Source organism: Ylistrum balloti, unplaced genomic scaffold (assembly GCF_031769215.1).
Source record: "Ylistrum balloti isolate Yb309-2 unplaced genomic scaffold, AGI_CSIRO_Ybal_v1 Utg370814, whole genome shotgun sequence".
NCBI lineage: Eukaryota > Metazoa > Mollusca > Bivalvia > Pectinida > Pectinidae > Ylistrum > Ylistrum balloti.
In genome coordinates this window covers 205,054-232,919 of record NW_026782471.1, presented here as the reverse complement: position 1 = coordinate 232,919, position 27,866 = coordinate 205,054, and the positions used below count along the sequence as shown (strand labels likewise).

General features: G+C 36.9%; 1 protein-coding gene across 1 annotated transcript in view; it reads left to right on the top strand.

Annotated features, from left to right (window-relative positions):
* LOC132558713 (receptor-type tyrosine-protein phosphatase N2-like) overlaps window positions 1-27,866 on the top strand; it is a 252,916-nt gene that overhangs the window by 147,858 nt on the left and 77,192 nt on the right. The window contains exon 10 of the mRNA XM_060223309.1: window positions 6,510-6,580. Coding sequence (XP_060079292.1) covers window positions 6,510-6,580 — 71 coding nt within the window. The remainder of the gene's footprint in view (window positions 1-6,509; window positions 6,581-27,866) is intronic.

Here is a 27,866-nt window from a genome sequence, read left to right as displayed (position 1 = left end):
AAATCTGTACCATTTAGGATAAATCTGTACCATTTAGGATAAATCTGTACCATTTAGGATAAATCTGTACCATTTAGGATAAATCTGTACCATTTAGGATAAATCTGTACCATTTAGGATAAATCTGTACCATTTAGGATAAATCTGTACCATTTAGGATAAATCTGTACCATTTATGATAAAAAGAAGAGACATGATCTTAAGATTTGTTTTATTCAGACACAAGGGAAGGTAGTGAAGATAATTCAGGGAGATAATTCTGGTCAATTGACTAGCAGTAGGACCAAGGACAAAGTAGGACACAAGTGATAGGATCTGATTGTCCTAGAGCCATCCTAATCTTTTAAGTGTTACAGAGAAGAAGATGATGGTGATACCTCATATGTAAGGCTATGACCTGTTCACAGGCAGTCAGATCTGTTGAGTTGGTCGCGTGCAGGCATAGCATGGATTTCTACTCGCTGTACGATGATCATGATAAACAGGGCGGTGTTTAAACAGTGATTGGGCCACATAACGCGGCATGGGTAATGTGCGTTTGTCAGGCGACGGTTTATCTGTCCCCAACCTTGTCTCCCCGGCTCGGCAGATGTGCCCTTATGATACAACCCACAAAGCCACATGTTTCCTTTACTCATAATGTGGGTTAAGACTTACGCATGTCTACATTTTTTTTATTAGACAACTAATTTTGTATCTAGGTGGTTAGTTTAACAGAGTTTGATTAGCAAATCAGTTAGCAAAGTAAAACATATCTTTATCTGACAGCTCGGTGAGATAAGCAAAGTAAAACCGATCTTTATCTGATAGCTCGGTGAGATAATCATTGTTAATTTTCCCTTTCTTTTTCTGTCTAATTATCTTTTATTGTACTATTCCTCAAGGAACCACACAGACTACAGAATTTCATAATTACATAAACTGATTTGAACAATTGTATTATTTTCCATTTATGTCAAATACATTCCAGTTTCCTTTAAAACTTTAAAAAACGTGAAAAGTGGATATTTTTCTGAAAGGTTTATCAATACCTCTCCATAGATTTTATTTATGCAGGAACTTTCCACTATAGAGCTTACTGAAAATTAATCCAGTTTTTAATCATTATATTTCATACAGATATTTTCAGAAACTAGATAATTTTTCTAAATGAAAAAAATATTTTATCAAAAGAATGAATTAGATGTAGATTTGAATTTCATTGTTTCAGATTTTTTTTCCCCTTTTTTTCTTATTTTTGTTTCTTAATGAATTTAGTTTCTTTTAATAAAGTTCTAAATCTCATATCATGTAAATATATATATATTTAAAAAACTATAAGTGATCTGATATTATTAGAAATGTAAAGATTGATACATGATAAATTCTTGTGTGATCAGTGAGGTTATTTTGTCCACCTCCATGATACTAATTTTCTACCCCCATCAGACAGTTATCAATGTGTTATTAAATGTAGCAACCACAACTTTAGTTTTGGCTGATTCGCTTTTAAATATTGATTTTGGTAACAAGGAATTTGGCTGTCAATAGCGTGGCCTGGTACTAACAGGTTGATGTATATAACCATTAGAAGTATCCATGGCTCTCCTGTGGCTGTGGTGTGTCGCTCTGTCACCTTGTATCAGTCCTTGATGGATAAGACATTTACACAAATTACTGCGAGAAAACAACCAATATTTTCATCCAATTACAAACCTTTAAATAATCACAAGGTACTTGTAAACAATTTTAAATTGTGGATATACAAGCAAATTTTCAACTTTACTGTAAACCATACTGATATCAAAATTTAAACAAAAAATAAAAATGAATGATAAAAAAAAAAAATATATCTTACACACGGTGTAAAAACAATGTTTGTTTTTAGATAATCTGCCTTGAATAATTCATCCATTTTCATTTTCTTGGCACCTTCATCTCCCTGAGGCCCCTGTCGGCGAGTTGCCGAATGGTGGTTGGAATGGGACTATAACTTAACTTAAGTAGAGGCAGGTTTCTAGGGGAAGGTGTCTAGGGAAAGGTGTCTAGGGGCAGTTGTCTAGGGGAAGAAGTTGAGGGGCAGGGTCTAGGGAAAGGTGACCAGGGGAAGATGTCTAGAGGAAGGTGTCTAGGGGAAGGTGACCAGGGGGAAGATGTCTAGGGGAAGGTGTCAAGGGGAAGGTGACCAGGGGAAGGTGTTTGGGGGAAGGTGTCTAGGGGCAGTTGTCTAGGGGAAGGTGTCTAGGGGAAGGTGACCAGGGGAAGATGTCTAAAGGAAGGTGTCTAGGGGAAGGTGACCAGGGGAAGGTGTTTGGGGGAAGGTGTCTAGGGGAAGGTGACCAGGGGAAGATGTCTAAAGGAAGGTGTCTAGGGGAAGGTGACCAGGGGAAGGTGTTTGGAGGAAGGTGTCTAGGGGCAGTTGTCTAGGGGAAGGTGTCGAGGGGCAGGGTTTAAGGAAAGGTGACCAGGGGAAGATGTCTAGGGGAAGGTGTCTAGGGGAAGGTGACCAGGGGAAGGTGTTTGGGGGAAGGTGTCTAGGGGCAGTTGTCTAGGGGAAGGTGTCGAGGGGCAGGGTTTAAGGAAAGGTGACCAGGGGAAGATGTCTAGGGGAAGGTGACCAGGGGAAGATGTCTAGGGGAAGGTGACCAGGGGAAGATGTCTAGAGGAAGGTGTCTAGGGGAAGGTGACCATGGGGAAGATGTCTAGGGGAAGGTGTCTAGGGGAAGGTGACCAGGGGAAGGTGTTTGGGGGAAGGTGTCTAGGGGCAGTTGTCTAGGGGAAGGTGTCTAGGGGAAGGTGACCAGGGGAAGATGTCTAAAGGAAGGTGTCTAGGGGAAGGTGTTTGGGGGAAGGTGTCTAGGGGAAGGTGACCAGGGGAAGATGTCTAAAGGAAGGTGTCTAGGGGAAGGTGACCAGGGGAAGGTGTTTGGAGGAAGGTGTCTAGGGGCAGTTGTCTAGGGGAAGGTGTCAAGGGGCAGGGTTTAAGGAAAGGTGACCAGGGGAAGATGTCTAGGGGAAGGTGTCTAGGGGAAGGTGACCAGGGGAAGGTGTTTGGGGGAAGGTGTCTAGGGGCAGTTGTCTAGGGGAAGGTGTCGAGGGGCAGGGTTTAAGGAAAGGTGACCAGGGGAAGATGTCTAGGGGAAGGTGACCAGGGGAAGATGTTTAGGGGAAGGTGTCTAGGGGAAGGTGACCAGGGGAAGGTGTCTAGGGGAAGGTGACCAGGGGAAGGTGTCTAGGGAAAGGTGACCAGGGGAAGGTATTTAGGGAAAAGTGACCAGGGGAAGATGTCTAGGGGAAGGTGACCAGGGGAAGGTATCTAGGGGGTAATTATTTAAGCATGCCCCTGATTTTGCTTTTAAAGATGTCTGATAGCTGGAAGGTAGGAATTTCTGAAAGTACAGAATGTGTTTGGATTGTAAATTATTGAGGATTTCAGATGATATTTGAAAACTAAAACAAATTCCAGATTATCTATTACCATAGCTGACGTCAATTGGGAGAGGATTATATGAAATCTGTAGAAAATAAGTGTGGTGTTTGGGTGATGGGATGTCAGAATATTTAATATTGATAGAAAACTACAGCTAGTACAAGTTATCCTCTAGCCTTCAGACAGGAATCACGACAGACGTGGAATTACATATGTAGATGATGCCAGTAGTAGGGGACGTTGATAATAAGAGATTATCTTGTCTCCAACATCAGGATCTGTATAGCTTACGGGAGGTGTATATTGTGAACATGAACGTAATACCTGCCAGTGTTGTGTCCGGTGTGAAACAATCACATGTATGATATTAGCGTCTGAGTACAGGATACATTGTGTAGATGCTTTAACCCACACATTACAACAAAGGGAGATCATTTGTTTATCTCGGATACTGCACATCTCGGTTTACTCTCCTGTGATTACAACCAAGAAAAATATATATGTATGCAAAGTAATTGAGGTATATATATTTTTTTTTCTTAGTGAACATCAAAAATTGTAACATTAACATTTTACACTTCATGAGTAAAAAAGTTTCACTGTGCACACAAACCAAAGTGTCCAGACTTACAAGGTTCTACTGTACACACAAACCAAAGTGTCCAGACTTACAAGGTTATACTGTACACACAAACAAAGTATCCAGACTAACAAGGTTCTACCGTACACACAAACCAAAGTGTCCAGACTTACAAGGTTCTACTGTACACACAAACCAAAGTGTCCAGACTAACAAGGTTCTACTGTACACAAACCAAAGTGTCCAGACTAACAAAGTTCCACTATACACACAAACCAAAGTGTCCAGACTAACAAAGTTCCACTGTGCACACAAACCAAAGTGTCTAGACTAACAAGGTTCTACTGTAAACACAAACCAAAGTGTCCAGACTAACAGGGTTCCACTGTACACACAAACCAAAGTGTCCACCCTAACAAGGTTCTACTGTAAACACAAACCAAAGTGTCCAGACTAACAAGGTTCCACTGTACACACAAACTTTGGTGTCCAGACTAACAAGGTTCTACTGTACACACAAACCAAAGTGTCCAGACTTACAAGGTTCTACAGTACACACAAACCAAAGTATCCAGACTTACAAGGTTCTACCGTACACACAAACCAACGTGTCCAGACTAACAAGGTTCTACTGTACACACAAACCAAAGTGTCCAGACTAACAAGGTTCTACTGTACACACAAACCAAAGTGTCCAGACTTACAAGGTTCTACTGTACACAAACCAAAGTGTCCAGACTAACAAGGTTTTACTGTACACACAAACCAAAGTGTCCAGACTAACAAGGTTCTACTGTACACAAACCAAAGTGTCCAGACTAACAAGGTTCTACTGTACACACAAACCAAAGTGTCCAGACTTACAAGGTTCTATTGTACACACAAACCAAAGTGTCCAGACTTACAAGGTCCTACTGTACACACAAACCAACGTGTCCAGACTAACAAGGTTCTACTTTACACAAACCAACGTGTCCAGACTAACAAGGTTCTACTGTACACACAAACCAAAGTGTCCAGACAAACAAGGTTCTACCGTACACAACCCAAAGTGTCCAGACTAACAAGGTTCCACTGTACACACAAACCAAAGTGTCCAGACTAACAAGGTTCTAATGTACACACAAATCAAAGTGTCCACACTAACATGGTTTTATTGTCAACACAAATCATGGTGTGTAGACTAACAAAGTTCCAATGTACACACAAACCAAAGTGTCCTGACTAACAAGATTTGACTGTACACACAAACCAAAGTGTCCACACTAACATGGTTTTACTGTACACAATCCAAAGTGTCCAGACTATCAAAGTTCTACTGTACACACAAACCAAAGTGTCCACACTAACAAGGTTTTACTGTACACACAAACCAAAGTGTCTAGACTAACAAGGTTTTACTGTACACACAAACCAAAGTGTCCAGACTAACAAGGTCCTACTGTACACACAAACCAAAGTGTCCAGACTAACAAGGTTCTACTGTAAACACAAACCAAAGTGTCCAGACTAACATGGTTTTACTGTCAACACAAATCATGGTGTGTAGACTAACAAGGTTCGACTGTACACACAAACCAAAGTGTCCACACTAACAAGGTTTTACTGTACACACAAACCAAAGTGTCCAGACTAACAAGGTTCTACTGTACACACAAACCAAAGTGTCCAGACTAACAAGGTTCTACTGTACACACAACCAAAGTGTCCAGACTAACAAGGTTCTACTGTACACACAAACCAAAGTGTCCAGACTAACAAGGTTCTACTGTACACACAAACCAAAGTGTCCACACTAACATGGTTTTACTGTCAACAAAAATCATGGTGTGTAGACTAACAAGGTTTGACTGTACACAAACCAAAGTGTCCAGACTAACATGGTTTTACTGTCAACAAAAATCATGGTGTGTAGACTAACAAGGTTCGACTGTACACAAACCAAAGTGTCCAGACTAACAAGGTTCTACTGTACACACAAACCAAAGTGTCCAGACTAACAAGGTTCGACTGTACACACAAACCAAAGTGTCCAGACTAACAAGGTTCTAATGTACACACAAACCAAAGTGTCCACACTAACATGGTTTTACTGTCAACACAAATCATGGTGTGTAGACTAACAAGGTTCTACTTACTAATCACAAAAAACCAAAGTGTCCACACTTACAATGTTTCCCTGTAAACATTTAAAAAAGCTTCCAAAATATTCAGATTCACACATTTTGACCCGTCTTCCTACAGCTTCCAAGAATTATCCAAATCATGTTTTCTGATTTAACACTGATGTTGTCTCCCAGACTTGGCCAAATGCGAAAAAATTCACGCATAGAGAAATGGGACTATTTTCCTCTCGAGGTTTCTCCTGTGAATAATTTCGGGCTGGCTATGTGTTTGATAGAGAAGTGTTAGGATGTGTATTAAGCCATTTGACACATACTAGGCCTTAATGAATTAACAAGTTCGGCCATTTGGGTATATCTGTGGTGTGGTGTTAATGATATAATTTGTGTTTTGCAGAAGAGCGGAAGTCAGACTTGGAAAATAAGTTGACAGGTGTGAAGATCGTCCGGGCAGGAATTGGATACAGGGTGAGTCAGCTCTCTTTATATTCCTTCAAATATATTCTAATTTATTCCGTAAATATTCAAACTGTCTGCTGTTGGAATTTGGATGTTGTAACTTTTCCATTTTAACGAAGAATTTGTTGAAATTTTCACAATTTTGCTGTTCTGAATTCCATTACCGCATTACAAGTAGAGTCTGTAGGCAATTTGGTGTTTTTTATTTATCCGTAATTACTCTCCTAACAAGGCGAGTGTATTTATCAGTAATACTTTGAGGTGTTTGAAGTTCAGATGTTATCAAAAATACAGTGGAGGATTTTTATCTGGGTGCCCAGGATTTCAGTGTTCATCTCTTCTTAACCAGAGAATTAATATTTGAAATAAATAATGAATACAAGTGGGCAGGTGAACAGAAGATGGGAATCATAACTCTAAACGATATGATTCTAAATCACTTATTGGACAAATTGGTAACGATTCTGATCACTTATAAAATCTACAGTAATGCATGTATCGGGTCTAAGTGAACTTCAATTACATGTTTTTCACATTTTCATCCAAGTAAAATGGAGTTTCATCACAAAACAAGCGACATTAATTGCATGTTACTCAAGCGAGCAATTTTCTTCCAAATATCATAGTTTTTGGTTTGCCTAATGGTGTGTCTCGCACTGGTTGATGAGGAAGGTGAAAACATTATGTCGTGGAGCGTTGCTTATGCATCTGTATGTTTTATTCACATTTTATTTTTTTAAATTAAATTTCAGTGAAAAACATGTCACATTAGGTTCAAATGGATGTCCAGCTTTACTGACACAACACTAGCATAGGGGACACTTTAAATATTATAGACCTTGTCTAATGTGATCCAAAAAGATGTTTAAGAGTCATATATTTTGTTCCTCTGTGCATTGACGTGTTGAGTCAAGTCCTAGTAAAATTCCTTCATTATGATAATACATTACAGCCTGGATTGTTTGCCTGGCTGCTATTGAAACCACATCCCAGCTATTCTTGATGCTGTTTAAGTACAAAATTAATATTTCTTAAGGAAAGGTTAATCCAGCCCATCAGTTTCTATTTGTTTAACAGTGATACTGTGTGATTAAGGGGGAAAATGGCCTCATAAAGCCATCTTGGATTTTGACATCTGAAAATTAGTGTCCTTATAATTGTTAAAATATTCTCTCATTCTATGTGTAGGTTTCTCCTGTTGAAATATGTAACCAAATCCTCTATCTGTCAATACAACAAATAATTATGCTGTCAAACGAAAGGAGAGAAGAAAAAGACGAAAAAACAACAAATGTTTATATACAAAACCCCTCTAGTCCATCATGTGTTTTTCTTTTTTACGACTTTGGGAAGGACAAGAGACAAATTTTACCTAGGCCATATTAGAACAGCGGATTGAATTCAATTAATTCTACTTTTCACTAGAAAGATATTTTAAAAGGCTGTCTAATATCATTACGTTGCCTAATCCTGGAACAAATTTGTGATAATAACATCATTATCATTTACACGAAAGCTTGCAGACAGTCAAGACTTAAAACAGATCTTAGTATTTTTATGCAGAATCCATTTCGTTGAAGTCTTGGAAGCATCTCATGTTAATTCCCAAAATAGAAATTTCAAAGATGCTTCAAAAGGAAAACACACAGTGTTGTTACCATGGAAACGTGCCTCAAATTGAATTATTATGGTGTTGAAAGTTGTAAATACAAACAGCTATAGAGGCTTTTGTCTGTGTGACCTTTTCTTTGCTGTAAGTTTGGCTGAGCATGCCTCCCTACAGGGGTATAGATATATATATACTTATACCTACTCCAGGTTTAAACAGTATCAACAGCTTATCGTCATCACGTCTCAAACCACGGTCTTCATTTTTAATCCATTTATTGTACCTGACATAGTGTTTATTTATTTTAGAGATGTTTGTTATATATTTAAATAAGTTTTTCATGATGCAGTTTGAAATAATCAAGTTATTTTGCTCTATTAAGTTGGTATTTTTCTTATTAGCGGGAAGTTGATGTTTGATATACCACATGTCATGGAGGCTACACTGATCATTTTTCTTTAGTTAATAATACATTGGTGAAGGCAGAACATTTCGAAACGTGTTTTTAATGGCGAGCAAGTTCATAGGATTGTTATAGCGTGCTGTGACCTTGCTGTGGAAATACACTATTCATGACTAATGGCTGCTTAATTTGTACAAAAAATTCTAAAACAGGAAGGGTTACGAAGTCTTGCGCAGATATTTTAAAGTTTTTGTGATCGTTTGTGCAGAGAAGTATGTGTGTATACAGAAAGTCTCAGGACTTTTCAATAGTTCCTTAGAGATGGTAACCATGCTCAAAATTTTACCACGCCTCTTCATATTTTTGAATCTGAATTTTTTCTTTGTGCTATATTTAGTTATCTAATTGATATTTGTATAATAGAACTAATCAGTAATGAATTTTCATAGTTATGTGTTTTTTGATAAATGCTTTATTTTGGAGTTTTCAGCGAAATAAATTGTTGAACACGCTTTGTAAAATTCAGATTTCAAGGTTTCATAGTTATGAGTGTTTTGATTGATATTATTCTATTTCGGAAGTTTGCAATGCTGAAAACAGAGAAATTGCTGAATTTGCTTTCTAAAGTTTATAGTTATATTTTTATATGTTCCAATGAAATTCCATAGTGATGTGCTTATTCATCGATAACTATTTTATTTCGCCTTGGATCTCAATTAATATTTTTAAAAACTGCTGTATTTCCAAGATAAAGTTTGTACTTAAATGACTACTGCTGAAAGCTGTATCTTATAAATTGAAGTTGTAGTTTGATGTTGGAGGTGAGCTTTACAAAAATAGATATATCTGAATGTCCCAATATTGAGCTGCTTTGTCAACACATTCCCTGAGCATTCAAATTACTGTCTCTGCAATGGAACAGGAACATTGTTTGAACAAACCTCAATGCCATTCTGCCAAATGAAATCTGCCTTTAGTGGAGGTCTGTTAACACATCTTTCATTCCTGCACTTTTTATTGCACTAGATCGAACTAGAATTGACATAAAACCCGAATCAATGGGGAAACTTAATTGATAGTTCCTCACCAGTCGTCTGAAAGAGTAAGTTCTGTTACCAAGGCAACCGTTATTCCCTAAAAAACTTCATCTCAAATCACGTGTTTATGAGGCAATTTGCTATTGCGCAATCTGTTGTAGATTGTTGAGATACGCCCAGGCTTCAGCGCATTATGGGAGGCTTGTCTTTTGATCCACACAATCTCACTAATCATATATTGTCAGCTTTCAAACAAATTTTTAAATGAAAATAAAAAACAAAAAGTTTCAATTTTAAAATTAGAATTATATGTATATCAACAACTCTGTGAAAATCATTCTATACTTTAATTGACCTTACGGTTTACATATTGATTTTTGGAATAATTAATTTAACCTTAATTAATTTTGCTCATTATTTTTGTGAAAATGAATTTTTCTTATTACTTAGAATCTATAGCTTATCTTTTGTTACGCTTTAATACATATATTTGAGATGACATTTTAAAATGCTTGTCTTTATTGATATTTTCATCATGAAAAGAGAAAGTAAACATTATGTATCAGTATCAGTATGGGGTATTTTTGATTTTATCGCCATACCCAAAGGATTACAGGTGACATTTGGTTGAGGGGATCAAAGTCCAGAGAATCCGTTTATAATATCTTAATCTGAATCATAATGACTGGGCTTAATATTACAGGGCAATCAAGTTATTTTTAACGCAAAGTCACAGGGTGGACTCCTTATAGAACAAAGATATAACATTTAAAATTCATAATATTATTAAACAGCAATAACTGATGGGTTTATTGTTTGATAAATGTATATATTGAAGAAGCTTTATCTATAAAATGTCATAAATGAACTAAATGAGGAGTGAGGACAGAGGAGTCATGTGGGTATAAACTAAGAAAGATGATACATGTATGAGAGAAAATTTAAGAAATATATGTTTTGAGATCACTTAATATTGCAGACTTTTTTCCTAATATACCTTAATATTCAGTTTGTTTGTAACATCAAGGCTGATGTGGTGGTTTGGAAACATTTAAGCCAATGTGATGGTCAGGAAACAGTTAGGCAGATGTGATGGTCAGGAAACAGTTAGGCAGATGTGATGATCAGGAAACAGTTAGGCAGATGTGGTGGTCAGGAAACAGTTAGGCAGATGTGGTGGTCAGGAAACAGTTAGGCAGATGTGGTGGTCAGGAAACAGTTAGGCAGATGTGTTGGTCAGGAAACAGTTGTGATGGTCAGGAAACAGTTAGGCAGATGTGATGGTCAGGAAACAGTTAGGCAGATGTAGTGGTCAGAAAAAGTTAGGCAGATGTGGTGGTCAGGAAAAGTTAGGCAGATGTGGTGGTCAGGAAAAGTTAGGTGATCACCTGAAACCAAAGAGACTAGAATATAACTTATTTATTTAAATTTAGCCAGGACAATATTTCTTTCAGACTGGTGAATTTGTTATAAGTTTGACTGTTAGAATCTGAGTCTGAATGTTACAACATTTTGTAATATTTGCTTTGTTGCTTGTTTCTGGCTCAAATTTATTTTGCTGTTTAATCATTCATTTACATTTATCATTCTCACCTTTCTTTTATTGATTATCAGCTGGACATTCCAGGCTCCTTGTACCAGTAATTTAATAGTTCTTTGTGAGAAAAAATTGTTTATTTCCTTGTGATATTCGTGGTATAAAATAAGGTGGAAATGTTGACCACTAGAGACACAGATGTTACATTAAGGTATTGGAGAGTACATATATCTATATTTGTAGCTATACTTGTTTATTTCTTTTTCCTTTTATCTATCTGTCTAACTGATATCAGCCATGAAATAGATGCTGATGTTACATTTCCTCGCGGTATTTTTAGATGCACAAAGATCAGATGTAGCTTTCTATAAAGACTTCACATTTTTCACGCATGACAGCCGACGACTAAATGCATCTTGTGATAGAGTTGATGACAAATGACCTTTATGACCTATCTTCGACTGCTGGTGACACAATCACTTCACTTTATTGATGACGTGATAAAAGTGTTAAACAGTTACCATAGCAACTGGTTTCATCAGCTTCCTGACTGCTGAGTCGGACAGGCAAACAAACGTTTCAGAGACTCTGATTTTATTGTGACACGATTCTCCATTCATTGATTGCAATACATACAGCTAATGGGTGATAATATTGTCCCTTGTAATGAAAGGCTGAGCTGTACAGGCCTAATGGCCATTTAGGAATATTATCACGATCACACGGCTACACCTGACAAAGGTAGAAATGAGGAGGTAGCCGTGTAATACCAGGTAGACTACAGACACATTGGTGATACTTGGTTTCAGTGACTGGAGGTGTAGATGATGAGGGTTTGGTTTCAGTGTTTTTGTCATTATCGTAGATGAGTGAGAAATGACCTATGATTGAACAGGTGATGATGAAGCTATGATTAAACTCAGGCCATATCTGGATAAAACTCACACCTGGTGTATAATACAGTACCAAAATGTTCCTTAATGAAAACTTTGGTCAGGTCTGCCCCTCAAAGCCAGTGATATTTACAGATAACACTGCATTAGCTTCTTTTGAGCTTAATTTGATACATTTTAACCATCTTTCCAGCAGATAGTATTTTTTTAATACATGAACACATTAAACTGTCTTGATCATGAAGTTCAAATTCTTAAAAATCTAGTAACTATTGTGATGATTTAAATACCTTTCTTGACAATCCAGTCTCCTTTCAGGATAATCCAGTTTCCTTTCTTGACAATCCAGTCTCCTTTCTTGACAATCCAGTCTCCTTTCATGATCATCCAGTTTCCTTTCTTGACAATCCAGTCTCCTTTCTTGACAATCCAGTCTCCTTTCTTGACAATCCAGTCTCCTTTCATGATAATCCAGTTTCCTTTCTTGACAATCCAGTCTCCTTTCATGATAATCCAGTTTCCTTTCTTGACAATCCAGTCTCCTTTCATGATAATCCAGTCTCCTTTCATGATAATCCAGTTTCCTTTCTTGACAATCCAGTCTCCTTTCATGATAATCCTGTCTCCTTTCATGATAATCTAGTTTCCTTTCATGATCATCCAGTTTCCTTTCATGATAATCCAGTTTCCTTTCTTGACAATCCAGTTTCCTTTCTTGACAATCCAGTCTCCTTTCATCATCCAGTCTCCTTTCATGATAATCCAGTCTCCTTTCATGATAATCAAGTTTCCTTTCTTGACAATCCAGTCTCCTTTCATGATAATCCAGTCTCTTTCCAGGATAATTCAGTCTCCTTTCTTGACAATCCAGTCTCCTTTCTTGACAATCCAGTCTCCTTTCATGATAATCCAGTTTCCTTTCTTGACAATCCAGTCTCCTTTCAGGATAATCCAGTCTCCTTTCATGATAATCCAGTTTCCTTTCATGATAATCCAGTTTCCTTTCTTGACAATCCTGTCTCCTTTCAGGATAATCCAGTCTCCTTTCATGATAATCCAGTCTCCTTTCATGATAATCCAGTTTCCTTTCTTGACAATCCAGTCTCCTTTCATGATAATCCAGTCTCCTTTCATGATAATCCAGTTTCCTTTCTTGACAATCCAGTCTCCTTTCATGATAATCCAGTCTCCTTTCATGATAATCCAGTCTCCTTTCTTAACAATCCAGTCTCCTTTCAGGATAATCCTGTCTCCTTTCATGATAATCCAGTCTCCTTTCTTGACAATCCAGTCTCCTTTCTTGACAATCCAGTTTCCTTTCATGATAATCCAGTTTCCTTTCTTGACAATCCTGTCTCCTTTCAGGATAATCCAGTTTCCTTTCTTGACAATCCAGTCTCCTTTCTTGACAATCCAGTCTCCTTTCATGATAATCCAGTTTCCTTTCTTGACAATCCAGTCTCCTTTCTTGACAATCCAGTCTCCTTTCTTGACAATCCAGTCTCCTTTCATGATAATCCAGTCTCCTTTCATGATAATCCAGTCTCCTTTCATGATAATCCAGTTTCCTTTCTTGACAATCCAGTCTCCTTTCATGATAATCCAGTCTCCTTTCATGATAATCCAGTTTCCTTTCTTGACAATCCAGTCTCCTTTCATGATAATCCTGTCTCCTTTCATGATAATCTAGTTTCCTTTCATGATCATCCAGTTTCCTTTCATGATAATCCAGTTTCCTTTCTTGACAATCCAGTTTCCTTTCTTGACAATCCAGTCTCCTTTCATGATAATCCAGTCTCCTTTCATGATAATCCAGTTTCCTTTCTTGACAATCCAGTCTCCTTTCATGATAATCCAGTCTCTTTTCATGATAATCCAGTTTCCTTCTCCTTTCATGATAATCAATCCAGTCTCCTTTCATGATAATCCAGTCTCCTTTCATGATAATCCAGTTTCCTTTCTTGACAATCCAGTCTCCTTTCATGATAATCCAGTCTCCTTTCTTGACAATCCAGTCTCCTTTCTTGACAATCCAATCTCCTTTCATGATAATCCAGTCTCCTTTCATGATAATCCAGTTTCCTTTCTTGACAATCCAGTCTCCTTTCATGATAATCCAGTTTCCTTTCTTGACAATCCAGTCTCCTTTCATGATAATCCAGTCTCCTTTCATGATAATCCAGTTTCCTTTCTTGACAATCCAGTCTCCTTTCATGATAATCCAGTCTCCTTTCATGATAATCCAGTTTCCTTTCTTGACAATCCAGTCTCCTTTCATGATAATCCAGTTTCCTTTCTTGACAATCCAGTCTCCTTTCATCCAGTCTCCTTTCATGATAATCCAGTCTCCTTTCAGTTTCCTTTCTTGATAATCCAGTCTCCTTTCATGATCATCCTGTTTCCTTTCTTGACAATCCAGTTTCCTTTCTTGACAATCCAGTCCTCTTCCAGGATAATCCAGTTTCCTTTCTTGACAAACAAGTCTCATTTCAGGATAATCCAGTCTCCTTTCATGATAATCCAGTCTCCTTTCATGATAATCCAGTCTCCTTTCATGATAATCCAGTTTCCTTTCATGATAATCCAGTTTCCTTTCATGATAATCCAGTCTCCTTTCATGATAATCCAGTCTCCTTTCATGATAATCCAGTCCTCCTTTTCATGATAATCCAGTCTCCTTTCATGATAATCCAGTTCCTTTCTTGACAATCCAGTCTCCTTTCATGATAATCCAGTCTCCTTTCATGATAATCCAGTCTCCTTTCATGACAATCCAGTCTCCTTTCATGATAATCCAGTTTCCTTTCATGATAATCCAGTCTCCTTTCTGATAATCCAGTCTCCTTTCATGATAATCCAGTCTCCTCCAGTCTCCTTTCATGATAATCCAGTCTCCTTTCATGATAATCCAGTTTCCTTTCTTGACAATCCAGTCTCCTTTCATGATCATCCAGTTTCCTTTCTTGACAATCCAGTCTCCTTTCTTGACAATCCAGTCTCCTTTCATGATAATCCAGTCTCCTTTCATGATAATCCAGTTTCCTTTCTTGACAATCCAGTCTCCTTTCATGATAATCCAGTCTCCTTTCATGATAATCCAGTTTCCTTTCTTGACAATCCAGTCTCCTTTCAGGATAATCCAGTCTCCTTTCATGACAATCCTCCTTTCCTTCCAGTCATAATCCAGTTTCCTTTTGACAATCCAGTCTCCTTTCATGATAATCCAGTCTCCTTTCATGATAATCCAGTTTCCTTTCTTGACAATCCAGTCTCCTTTCATGAAAATCCAGTCTCTTTCATGATAATCATGATCAAGTCCAGTCTCCTTTCATGATAATCCAGTTCCTTTCTTGACAATCCAGTCTCCTTTCATGATAATCCAGTCTCCTTTCATGATAATCCAGTTTCCTTTCTTGACAATCCAGTCTCCTTTCATGATAATCCAGTCTCCTTTCATGATAATCCAGTCTCCTTTCATGATAATCCAGTCTCCTTTCTTGACAATCCAGTCTCCTTTCTTGACAATCCAGTCTCCTTTCATGATAATCCAGTTTCCTTTCTTGACAATCCAGTCTCCTTTCATGATAATCCAGTCTCCTTTCATGATAATCCAGTTTCCTTTCTTGACAATCCAGTCTCCTTTCATCCAGTCTCCTTCTCCTTTCATGATAATCATGATAATCCAGTCTCCTTTCTTGATAATCCAGTCTCCTTTCATGATAATCCAGAATCCAGTCTCCTTTCATGATAATCCAGTCTCCTTTCATGATAATCCAGTTTCCTTTCTTGACAATCCAGTCTCCTTTCATGATAATCCAGTTTCCTTTCTTGATAATCCAGTCTCCTTTCATGATCATCCAGTTTCCTTTCTTGATAATCCAGTCTCCTTTCATGATCATCCTGTTTCCTTTATGATGTTTTATAATCAATCCATAATCCAGTCTCCTTTCATGATAATCCAGTTTCCTTTCTTGACAATCCAGTCTCCTTTCATGATAATCCAGTCTCCTTTCTGATAATCCAGTTTTATCAATCCAGTCTCCTTTCATGATAATCCAGTTTCCTTTCTTGACAATCCAGTTCCTTTCTTGACATCCAGTTTCCTTTCATGATAATCTTGTCTCCTTTCATGATAATCCAGTTTCCATTTTTCTTAATAATCCAGTTTTTATAATCCAGTCTCCTTTCATGATAATCCAGTTTCCTTTCTTGATAATCCAGTCTCCTTTCTTGCAATCCAGTCTCCTTTCATGATAATCCAGTTTCCTTTCTTGATAATCCAGTTCCTTTCAGGCAGTTTTTATGTTTTATAATCTATAGATTTGAAGCAGGCAGTTTATTGTTTTATAATCCATGTCCTTTTATAATCCAGTTTATGTATGTGTTTTATAATCTTATCCAGTCTATGTTTTTATAATCATAGATTTTGTGTTTTATGTTTTTCAGTTTATGTAATCCAGTTTTATAATCTATAGATTTGAATTTATGTGTTTTATAATCTATAGATTTGAAGCAGGCAGTTTATGTTTTTTATAATCTATAGATTTGAAGCAGGCAGTTTATGTATGTGTTTTATAATCTATAGATTTGAAGCAGGCAGTTTATGTTTTTATAATCTATAGATTTGAAGCAGGCAGTTTATGTATGTGTTTTATAATCTATAGATTTGAAGCAGGCAGTTTATGTATGTGTTTTATAATCTATAGATTTGAAGCAGGCAGTTTATGTATGTGTTTTATAATCTATAGATTTGAAGCAGGCAGTTTATATGTTTTATAATCTATAGATTTGAAGCAGGCAGTTTATGTGTTTTATAATCTATAGATTTGAAGCAGGCAGTTTATGTAAGTGTTTTATAATCTATAGATTTGAAGCAGGCAGTTTATGTATGTGTTTTATAATTTATAGATTTGAAGCAGGCAGTTTATGTATATGTTTTATAATCTATAGATTTGAAGCAGGCAGTTTATATGTTTTATAATCTATAGATTTGAAGCAGGCAGTTTATGTATGTGTTTTATAATCTATAGATTTGAAGCAGGCAGTTTATGTGTATTATAATCTATACATTTGAATCAGGTAGTTTATGTATGTGTTTTATAATCTATAGATTTGAAGCAGGCAGTTTATGTATGTGTTTTATAATCTATAGATTTGAAGCAGGCAGTTTATGTATGTGTTTTATAATCTATAGATTTGAAGCAGGCAGTTTATGTATATGTTTTATAATCTATAGATTTGAAGCAGGCAGTTTATGTGTTTTATAATCTATAGATTTGAAGCAGGCAGTTTATGTATATGTTTTATAATCTATAGATTTGAAGCAGGCAGTTTATGTATGTGTTTTATAATCTATAGATTTGAAGCAGGCAGTTTATGTATGTGTTTTATAATCTATAGATTTGAAGCAGGCAGTTTATGTAAGTGTTTTATAATCTATAGATTTGAAGCAGGCAGTTTATGTATGTGTTTTATAATCTATAGATTTGAAGCAGGCAGTTTATGTATGTGTTTTATAATCTATAGATTTGAAGCAGGCAGTTTATGTATGTGTTTTATAATCTATAGATTTGAAGCAGGCAGTTTATGTATATGTTTTATAATCTATAGATTTGAAGCAGGCAGTTTATGTATGTGTTTTATAATCTATAGATTTGAAGCAGGCAGTTTATGTATGTGTTTTATAATCTATAGATTTGAAGCAGGCAGTTTATGTATGTGTTTTATAATCTATAGATTTGAAGCAGGCAGTTTATGTATGTGTTTTATAATCTATAGATTTGAAGCAGGCAGTTTATGTATGTGTTTTATAATCTATAGATTTGAAGCAGGCAGTTTATGTATGTGTTTTATAATCTATAGATTTGAAGCAGGCAGTTTATGTGTTTTATAATCTATACATTTGAAGCAGGTAGTTTATGTGTTTTATAATCTATAGATTTGAAGCAGGCAGTTTATGTATGTGTTTTATAATCTATAGATTTGAAGCAGGCAGTTTATGTATGTGTTTATAATCTATAGATTTGAAGCAGGCAGTTTATGTATGTGTTTTATAATCTATAGATTTGAAGCAGGCAGTTTATGTATGTGTTTTATAATCTTTAGATTTGAAGCAGGCAGTTTATGTATGTGTTTTATAATCTATAGATTTGAAGCAGGCAGTTTATGTATGTGTTTTATAATCTATAGATTTGAAGCAGGCAGTTTATGTATGTGTTTTATAATCTATAGATTTGAAGCAGGCAGTTTATATGTTTTATAATCTATAGATTTGAAGCAGGCAGTTTATGTATGTGTTTTATAATCTATAGATTTGAAGCAGGCAGTTTATGTATGTGTTTGAAGCAGGCAGTTTATATGTGTTTTATAATCTATAGATTTGAAGCAGGCAGTTTATGTATGTGTTTTATAATCTATATATTTGAAGCAGGCAGTTTATGTATGTATGTTTTTATAATCTATAGATTTGAAGCAGGCAGTTTATATGTGTTTTATAATCTATAGATTTGAAGCAGGCAGTTTATGTATGTGTTTTATAATCTATAGATTTGAAGCAGGCAGTTTATGTTTATATAATCTATAGATTTGAAGCAGTTTTTGTGTTTTATAATCTATAGATTTGAAGCAGGCAGTTTATGTATGTGTTTTATAATCTATAGATTTGAAGCAGGTAGTTTATGTGTTTTATAATCTATAGATTTGAAGCAGGCAGTTTATGTATGTGTTTTATAATCTATAGATTTGAAGCAGGCAGTTTATGTATGTGTTTTATAATTTATAGATTTGAAGCAGGCAGTTTATGTATGTGTTTTATAATCTATAGATTTGAAGCAGGCAGTTTATGTATGTGTTTTATAATCTATAGATTTGAAGCAGGCAGTTTATATGTTTTATAATCTATAGATTTGAAGCAGGCAGTTTATGTAAGTGTTTTATAATCTATAGATTTGAAGCAGGCAGTTTATATGTTTTATAATCTATAGATTTGAAGCAGGCAGTTTATGTAAGTGTTTTATAATCTATAGATTTGAAGCAGGCAGTTTATATGTTTTATAATCTATAGATTTGAAGCAGGCAGTTTATGTATGTGTTTTATAATCTATAGATTTGAAGCAGGCAGTTTATATGTTTTATAATCTATAGATTTGAAGCAGGCAGTTTATGTAAGTGTTTTATAATCTATAGATTTGAAGCAGGCAGTTTATGTAAGTGTTTTATAATCTATAGATTTGAAGCAGGTAGTTTATGTGTTTTATAATCTATAGATTTGAAGCAGGCAGTTTATGTATGTGTTATATGATTTATTGATTTGAAGCAGGCAGTTTATGTATGTGTTGAATATGTAGATTGGAATCACACAATTTGCCTATGTGTTGATTTTTTTTTATATGTGCTGAGATTTTAAACAGACCTGTATGTGTTGTAGAAAAATGAGATTGTTCACCAAACTGCATTGAACCTAAACTGATAATTAAAAATCAAATGAAAACAGAACTATACATCAAGATTAGGTGGTGGTAGTAAAAACTGCACTGCTGTTAAGGATTTTCCGAACATCTATTTTGCGGAAATAGCAGCAGGTGATCCCAGGGGGCAGCACTATTGATCCTGATCAATCCCCAGGAGACGAATCTGACCGGATACTTCGCCCTGATACCAGGTGCTCCTAAATAGCCTCGACTACAGGGTATTGATTGTGAGGCTCCCGTGGGATACTAACACACTAAAAGGGAATGAACAACTTGAGCTTTTTAAAATCATTTAAAGAGGAAGGAATCATGAAAAAGATTTTTTAGAAATAGAATTTGTCAAATGATAAGAATTATGAAGATTAACTGAAAGTATCACAAATTTTGTTTTGTTTTGTGAATTTGATAACAGTTTTAAAGGTGATGCTAATTGCTGATGTTTTAGATATTAGCATTTTTTACTGCATAAGTAATGTCCACTTCAGTGGTAAATTATGTCATCATAGGTAACATATTTCTTAAAAACTTGGTAAAAAAGTGAAATAAAAAATTTCAACACATCTTAAGAAATCATGATATAAAAGGACCCACTAAATTCTACCTGAACTCTCACCTCAGCCTTCTATCAGCCAAGTGGCACAGACAAGTTTTAAAGTGCCTCAGCCTTCAATCAGCCTAGAGGCACAGAGAAGTCCAAGACCTCAACCTGCTAACTGTCTAAAGGCACAGACAAGTTGTAAAGGACCTCAGCATTCAGTCAGCCTGGAGTCACATACAATGTATAAACCACAGCTTGCTACATACAATGTATAGGCCTCAACCTTCCAACAGCCTAGAGACACATACAATGCATAGGCCTCAACCTTCCAACAGCCTAGAAACACATACAATGTATAGGCCTCAGCCTTCCAACAGCCTGGAGACACATACAATATATAGGCCTCGGCCTTCCAACATCCTGGAGGCACATGCAATGTATAGGCCTCAGCCTTCCAACAGCCTGGAGGCAAATACAATGTATAGGCCTCAGCCTTCCAACAGCCTGGAGGCAAATACAATGTATAGGCCTCAGCCTTCCAACAGCATTAAAATATTGGCCTTGCACATATTAACACAAAAGAAGACATATATCTATCACGAATCAGATTTTCTAGTAGGGACATAGAGCATATCTTAAGGAGAGGTAGTCCTTCTAGTGGTAACAGGACATGTTCTATAGAAATCTTCCACATCAATCGAACATGGGAGAGAACTTAGTCTTCTTGTCACTAAAAGGTGCCATAGAGGAATATGTCAACCTGAGAAACATGATTTCAGCCTACCACTAAAAGGCAAGTGAACATCAACCTGTGGAACATGATTTCAGCCTACCACTAAAAGGCAAGTGAACATCAACCTGTGGAACATGATTTCAGCCTACCACTAAAAGGCAAGTGAACATCAACCTGTGGAACATGATTTCAGCCTACCACTAAAAGGCAAGTGAACATCAACCGGAGAAACATGATTTCAGCCTACCACTAAAAGGCAAGTGAACATCAACCTGTGGAACATGATTTCAGCCTATCACTAAAAGGCAAGTGAACATCAACTGGAGAAACATGATTTCAGCCTACCACTAAAAGGCAAGTGAACATCAACCTGTGGAACATGATTTCAGCCTACCACTAAAAGGCAAGTGAACATCAACCTGTGGAACATGATTTCAGCCTACCACTAAAAGGCAAGTGAACATCAACCTGTGGAACATGATTTCAGCCTACCACTAAAAGGCAAGTGAACATCAGCCTGTGGAACACAGAGAACATTTACTCCACCACTAACAAACTGAACATCTGGGAGGAACATCAACCATTAGACATTGCAACTAAGCAGTAGAACACTAGAGGAACATCAACCATTAGACATGGCACCTAAGCAGTAGAACACTAGAGGAACATCAACCATTAGACATGGCACCTAAGCAGTAGAACACTAGAGGAACATCAACCATTAGACATGGCACCTAAGCAGTAGAACACTAGAGGAGCATCAACCATTAGACATGGCACCTAAGCAGTAGAACACTAGAGGAGCAATAACCATTAGACATGGCACCTAAGCAGTAGAACACTAGAGGAACATCAACCATTAGACATGCGCCTAAGCAGTAGAACCTAAGCAGTAGAACACTAGAGGAGCATAACCATTAGACATGGCACCTAAGCAGTAGAACACTAGAGGAACATCAACCATTAGACATGGCACCTAAGCAGTAGAACACTAGAGGAACATCAACCATTAGACATGGCACCTAAGCAGTAGAACACTAGAGGAACATCAACCATTAGACATGGCACCTAAGCAGTAGAACACTAGAGGAACATCAACCATTAGACATGGCACCTAAGCAGTAGAACACTAGAGGAGCATAACCATTAGACATGGCACCTAAGCAGTAGAACACTAGAGGAACATCAACCATTAGACATGGCACCTAAGCAGTAGAACACTAGAGGAACATCAACCATTAGACATGGCACCTAAGCAGTAGAACACTAGAGGAGCATAACCATTAGACATGGCACCTAAGCAGTAGAACACTAGAGGAACATACCCATTAGACATGGCACCTAAGCAGTAGAACACTAGAGGAGCATAACCATTAGACATGGCACCTAAGCAGTAGAACACTAGAGGAACATAACCATTAGACATGGCACCTAAGCAGTAGAACACTAGAGGAACATCAACCATTAGACATGGCACCTAAGCAGTAGAACACTAGAGGAACATCAACCATTAGACATGGCACCTAAGCCATTAGACATGGCACCTAAGCAGTAGAACACTAGAGGAACATCAACCATTAGACATGGCACCTAAGCAGTAGAACACTAGAGGAACATACCCATTAGACATGGCACCTAAGCAGTAGAACACTAGAGGAACATACCCATTAGACATGGCACCTAAGCAGTAGAACACTAGAGGAACATCAACCATTAGACATGGCACCTAAGCAGTAGAACACTAGAGGAGCATAACCATTAGACATGGCACCTAAGCAGTAGAACACTAGAGGAGCATACCCATTAGACATGGCACCTAAGCAGTAGAACACTAGAGGAACATACCCATTAGACATGGCACCTAAGCAGTAGAACACTAGAGGAGCATAACCATTAGACATGGCACCTAAGCAGTAGAACACTAGAGGAACATATTAGACATGGCACCTAGACATGGCACCCATAAGCAGTAGAACACTAGAGGAACATAACCATTAGACATGGCACCTAAGCAGTAGAACACTAGAACATAACCATTAGACATGGCACCTAAGCAGTAGAACACTATTAACCATTAGACATGGCACCTAAGCAGTAGAACACTAGAGGAGCATAACCATTAGACATGGCACCTAAGCAGTAGAACACTAGAGGAACATCAACCATTAGACATGGCACCTAAGCAGTAGAACACTAGAGGAGCATAACCATTAGACATGGCACCTAAGCAGTAGAACACTAGAGGAACATCAACCATTAGACATGGCACCTAAGCAGTAGAACACTAGAGGAGCATACCCATTAGACATGGCACCTAAGCAGTAGAACACTAGAGGAGCATAACCATTAGACATGGCACCTAAGCAGTAGAACACTAGAGGAGCATACCCATTAGACATGGCACCTAAGCAGTAGAACACTAGAGGAGCATAACCATTAGACATGGCACCTAAGCAGTAGAACACTAGAGGAACATAACCATTAGACATGGCACCTAAGCAGTAGAACATTAACCATTAGACATGGCACCTAAGCAGTAGAACACTAGAGGAACATCATAAGCCACTATTTAGACATGGCACCTAAGCAGTAGAACACTAGAGGAACATATTAGACCATTAAGACATGGCACACTAAGGAACATAACCATTAGTAGAACACTAGAGGAACATACCCATTAGACATGGCACCTAAGCAGTAGAACACTAGAGGAACATACCCATTAGACATGGCACCTAAGCAGTAGAACACTAGAGGAACATACCCATTAGACATGGCACCTAAGCAGTAGAACACTAGAGGAGCATAACCATTAGACATGGCACCTAAGCAGTAGAACACTAGAGGAGCATACCCATTAGACATGGCACCTAAGCAGTAGAACACTAGAGGAACATAACCATTAGACATGGCACCTAAGCAGTAGAACACTAGAGGAGCATAACCATTAGACATGGCACCTAAGCAGTAGAACACTAGAGGAGCATAACCATTAGACATGGCACCTAAGCAGTAGAACACTAGAGGAACATCAACCATTAGACATGGCACCTAAGCAGTAGAACACTAGAGGAGCATAACCATTAGACATGGCACCTAAGCAGTAGAACACTAGAGGAGCATAACCATTAGACATGGCACCTAAGCATTAGAACACTGGCACCCATTAGACATGGCACTAAGCAGTAGAACACTAGAGGAACATCAACCATTAGACATGGCACCTAAGCAGTAGAACACTAGAGGAGCATACCCATTAGACATGGCACCTAAGCAGTAGAACACTAGAGGAACATACCCATTAGACATGGCACCTAAGCAGTAGAACACATACCCATTAGACATGGCACCTAAGAGTAGAACATACCCATTAGACATGGCACCTAAGCAGTAGAACACTAGAGGAGCATAACCATTAGACATGGCACCTAAGCAGTAGAACACTAGAGGAACATACCCATTAGACATGGCACCTAAGCAGTAGAACACTAGAGGAACATACCCATTAGACATGGCACCTAAGCAGTAGAACACTAGAGGAACATACCCATTAGACATGGCACCTAAGCAGTAGAACACTCTAGAGGAACATCAGCTGAGGAACATGTAGGGGTTTCTCTCTACCACTAGTCCAGAGAACATCCTAGATGAATGTCAACATAATTACCATTTAGACATGGCACCTATAGCTGTAAACAGTCGTTATTTAGGAAATGCATGTCCTTATTTTGTTTAGATTTCTACCATATTGCTTGTTGACGTAGTGTTGAACATGTATTCGTCTAGATGATGACTTTTTCTGCAATATTTTGCCTCATTCCCTGCTGCAGGTATGTTTATAGATTTAAAAGGGAAAAAAAGCAATCTCTTTAAGGCAGTACTCTAAGTGAGCTTCTGCGTAAAACTTTTCATGCTCAACAAATTGCACAATTTTATTTTTCAGAGCGGTCAAACCTGTCTGGTGATTTGCGAATTTCATTTGAGAATATTGATCTAATTTTGATCCTATTAAATGTCTTTGAAATGTCGGAAATCTTGTAATTTACAATTTTCTTTTGGTGTTGCGTTGTGTACATACTAATCACAAAGAAAATTAGCCCCCCAAGCGTATGTCGCTGGTAGGAAAAAGCACAGTAATTTGCTCTTAAACCTGATTCTCTGTGTATGTATGGAATATATAGCTGTAATGATTTATGGATGGGAAGGTCTTGTCTGTGGCAATATCTGGTGAAAAGTGTTTTTAATGAGCTAGGGAGGCCATCAATATGATCTGATGAACTTTTGGACTCCTTTCAGTGCTGAATCTTAGGGTTTTGGAACCGTAAAGCATCAGTGAAGCTGTTTCAGTATTAATACACTGGTAGCTTCTTACTACAACATCTGTATCAGCATTCTGGAATATTTCTATGTGATCAAAAGGATTTTTCAGGACAGAAAATGTCATTTTGTGCAGACAAAGATCAAAGCAAGAGATAATCCAATATGGCTGCCAATATGCTGAAAACCAATAAAGAGACTTGAAATTTGTAAGTGCATGCATTCCAAGCTTATTAATTAATCTATATTATCATAAGTTTGGAGCATTGAGGATCTGTTAATATCTGTCTGTATCCTGTTTGTAATGAATTGCTTGATATTATCACCAGTTTGATCGTCTTGTGGCAATGAGACAACATTGTCTTATATATTGAAATTTCAAAATACCTTTCACAATAATCATCACCAGGTACGTTAATAAGTACAGGTGATGTTACTAAAGGGAGATAATTTACTATCTCAAACATCAACACAGTGTGATGGATTTTATGAATGATATTCTGAATCAGATTTAATTAATTAATTCAAATAACAGTTGAAATGATTTGGTTAGTAGAGAGAGTCAAGTCAAGCTTTTGAAGCTAACACAATATAACATGACATTGGTGTGTTTTGTCCTTGTATTAGCAAAATCAAATTACACTATGGTCATGCTATACTATGCTAGCTTCGATTTTAAATTTGTCCTTGTGATAGCAGAGCCACAATGGTCGAGTGATTGAAACGTCTGACTGTCTCTATTACCTGTCCTCCACCTTGTGATAGCAATGTCATGATTATACCAGTTCAAAATATCAGGGAGATATTGTTAATGTGATGCCTTTAATGTTAAATAGCAGATTTTGGGAGACATGTATAACTCTTTCCCTTCAGGCTGTTTTGTTTCTTGGGAATGGATGTAGGGAGATCTCAACCCCAAGGGTCAAGTTATCAAACAGGACACATTTTGAGTAGATATCGGTGTGCTTATTGACAAATATATATGTTGGGTTTTTTCAAAATATATATGAGATGTTTGTCGGTTACATATAAGAGTTTCATTTACAAGGTAAAACCTTCATGGATTTGTTACAAAAATGGTTGTTGACATTTTATAATATCTATAGATTTCTGTGTTTTTGAAAGCTGTTGGAACTGGATTCAACAGGATGTAGAAAATTCCGAGATTGGAAATGCAGTGTTGTTTCTGTTGCTGATAAAGCCTGATCATTCATATACGTTTGTCAGTATGCGTACTTTACTGTGCATACTGATTACGCCAGAATCAGGATTTGTCTTTGTCACAGTTTGTTCCACTTTGTACCAAAAAGAACAAGCACCATTTTGTCATAGATTGATCACTGCTCAAGATTGGAAATGCGAACAGATTCTATTTTGAGCTGGTGATATTTTCGTTATTAGTAAAGCTCCGTAATGAGGACTTCTCTGTACCAGTTTTAACTACGTTAACATTCCTGTATTTATACACCCACATATATATACAGCTGAAGTTATTTCATGTTTTGTCTTTAAACCATAGTTCTTTCTGTTACAATGTCTCAGTGTGTCTATAGATGTGTTTTCTCTGTTGACTAGTACTGTAGATATCACACATTTATCTACCAGTACTTCTGTTAGGGATATGCGTTCCATAGTTCCGTGTATTTTCCACTTTATTAACTTTGGTTAAATTTTGTATAATATGATATTTCTACCATAAAACCATATGTTTTTGTGGGACTCAAATTTCATGGATTTACTCATAAAAATGCATTTTCAATAATATTTTATTTTCAAGATAAGTAATACTGTTGAGATTCACTTGTGCCAAGATAATGTGTATTGTTAACAATTTATTATATTTTGGACGTAAAAATTCATGGATTAAGAATAACTGCAAAATCCACCAAGATAAATCTCCCACAAAAATTGAATGATTTTACAGTAAACACCTGATCAGGACAGTGTTATGTTCACTGGTTCAAATAGAAACAGTTCTATTTTTTCAAATATGTAATAAAATATTATTTTTTATAACAGCAATATAAAATATATATTAAAAATGATAATCAGGTACAGGAACTCTTTTGGGAATGGAGATCATAATATCATGACTCATTCTATATTCATGAAAAAATTTGTTTAAAGAAGACAGGAGTGTGTTTTGAATGAAAGCATGGTGAGAAAAACAGTTGAATGCTGACTAGCTGAATGCTGCTTTTTTCTTCCACAGAACTAGAACAACATTATTATCATTGTTGCAATAAGTCCAGGGAGAAACTGATTTTTTCTTATTTGAGTCAAAGGATCAGCTAATTATAGGGTTAAATGAAAAAACATCGATTTTAATCTTATTCTAAAATGATGGCCTCAATCAATCTGTAATGAAATTTATCCACAGGTAACTTTAATTGATCACTCGGTATACCTGCCATGTGCACATGGGTGCTCACTCAGGTTTGACCCCTCTACCCTTAATCCTCTTATGTAATTGACTGGTTGGCCAGGTGTAATTGACAACTTCACAGCTAACATAACACCTATCATCATATTTTCACAATCACCTTAAATATATGCATATATGCGTTGTTAATATAACTTCTCTTAAGGGGGATCAAAATACTCTAGGGGGGATCATTTTCTGATGGCCAGAAAAATGATCCGGATCCTTTTCTGATAGGGGATCCAAATATGACATGGCACCAGAAAAATCTGGCATTGTTAGAATGGTGATTTAAATCAAATCAAAATTTTGACTCTGACCTCTAAATGTTAATTTC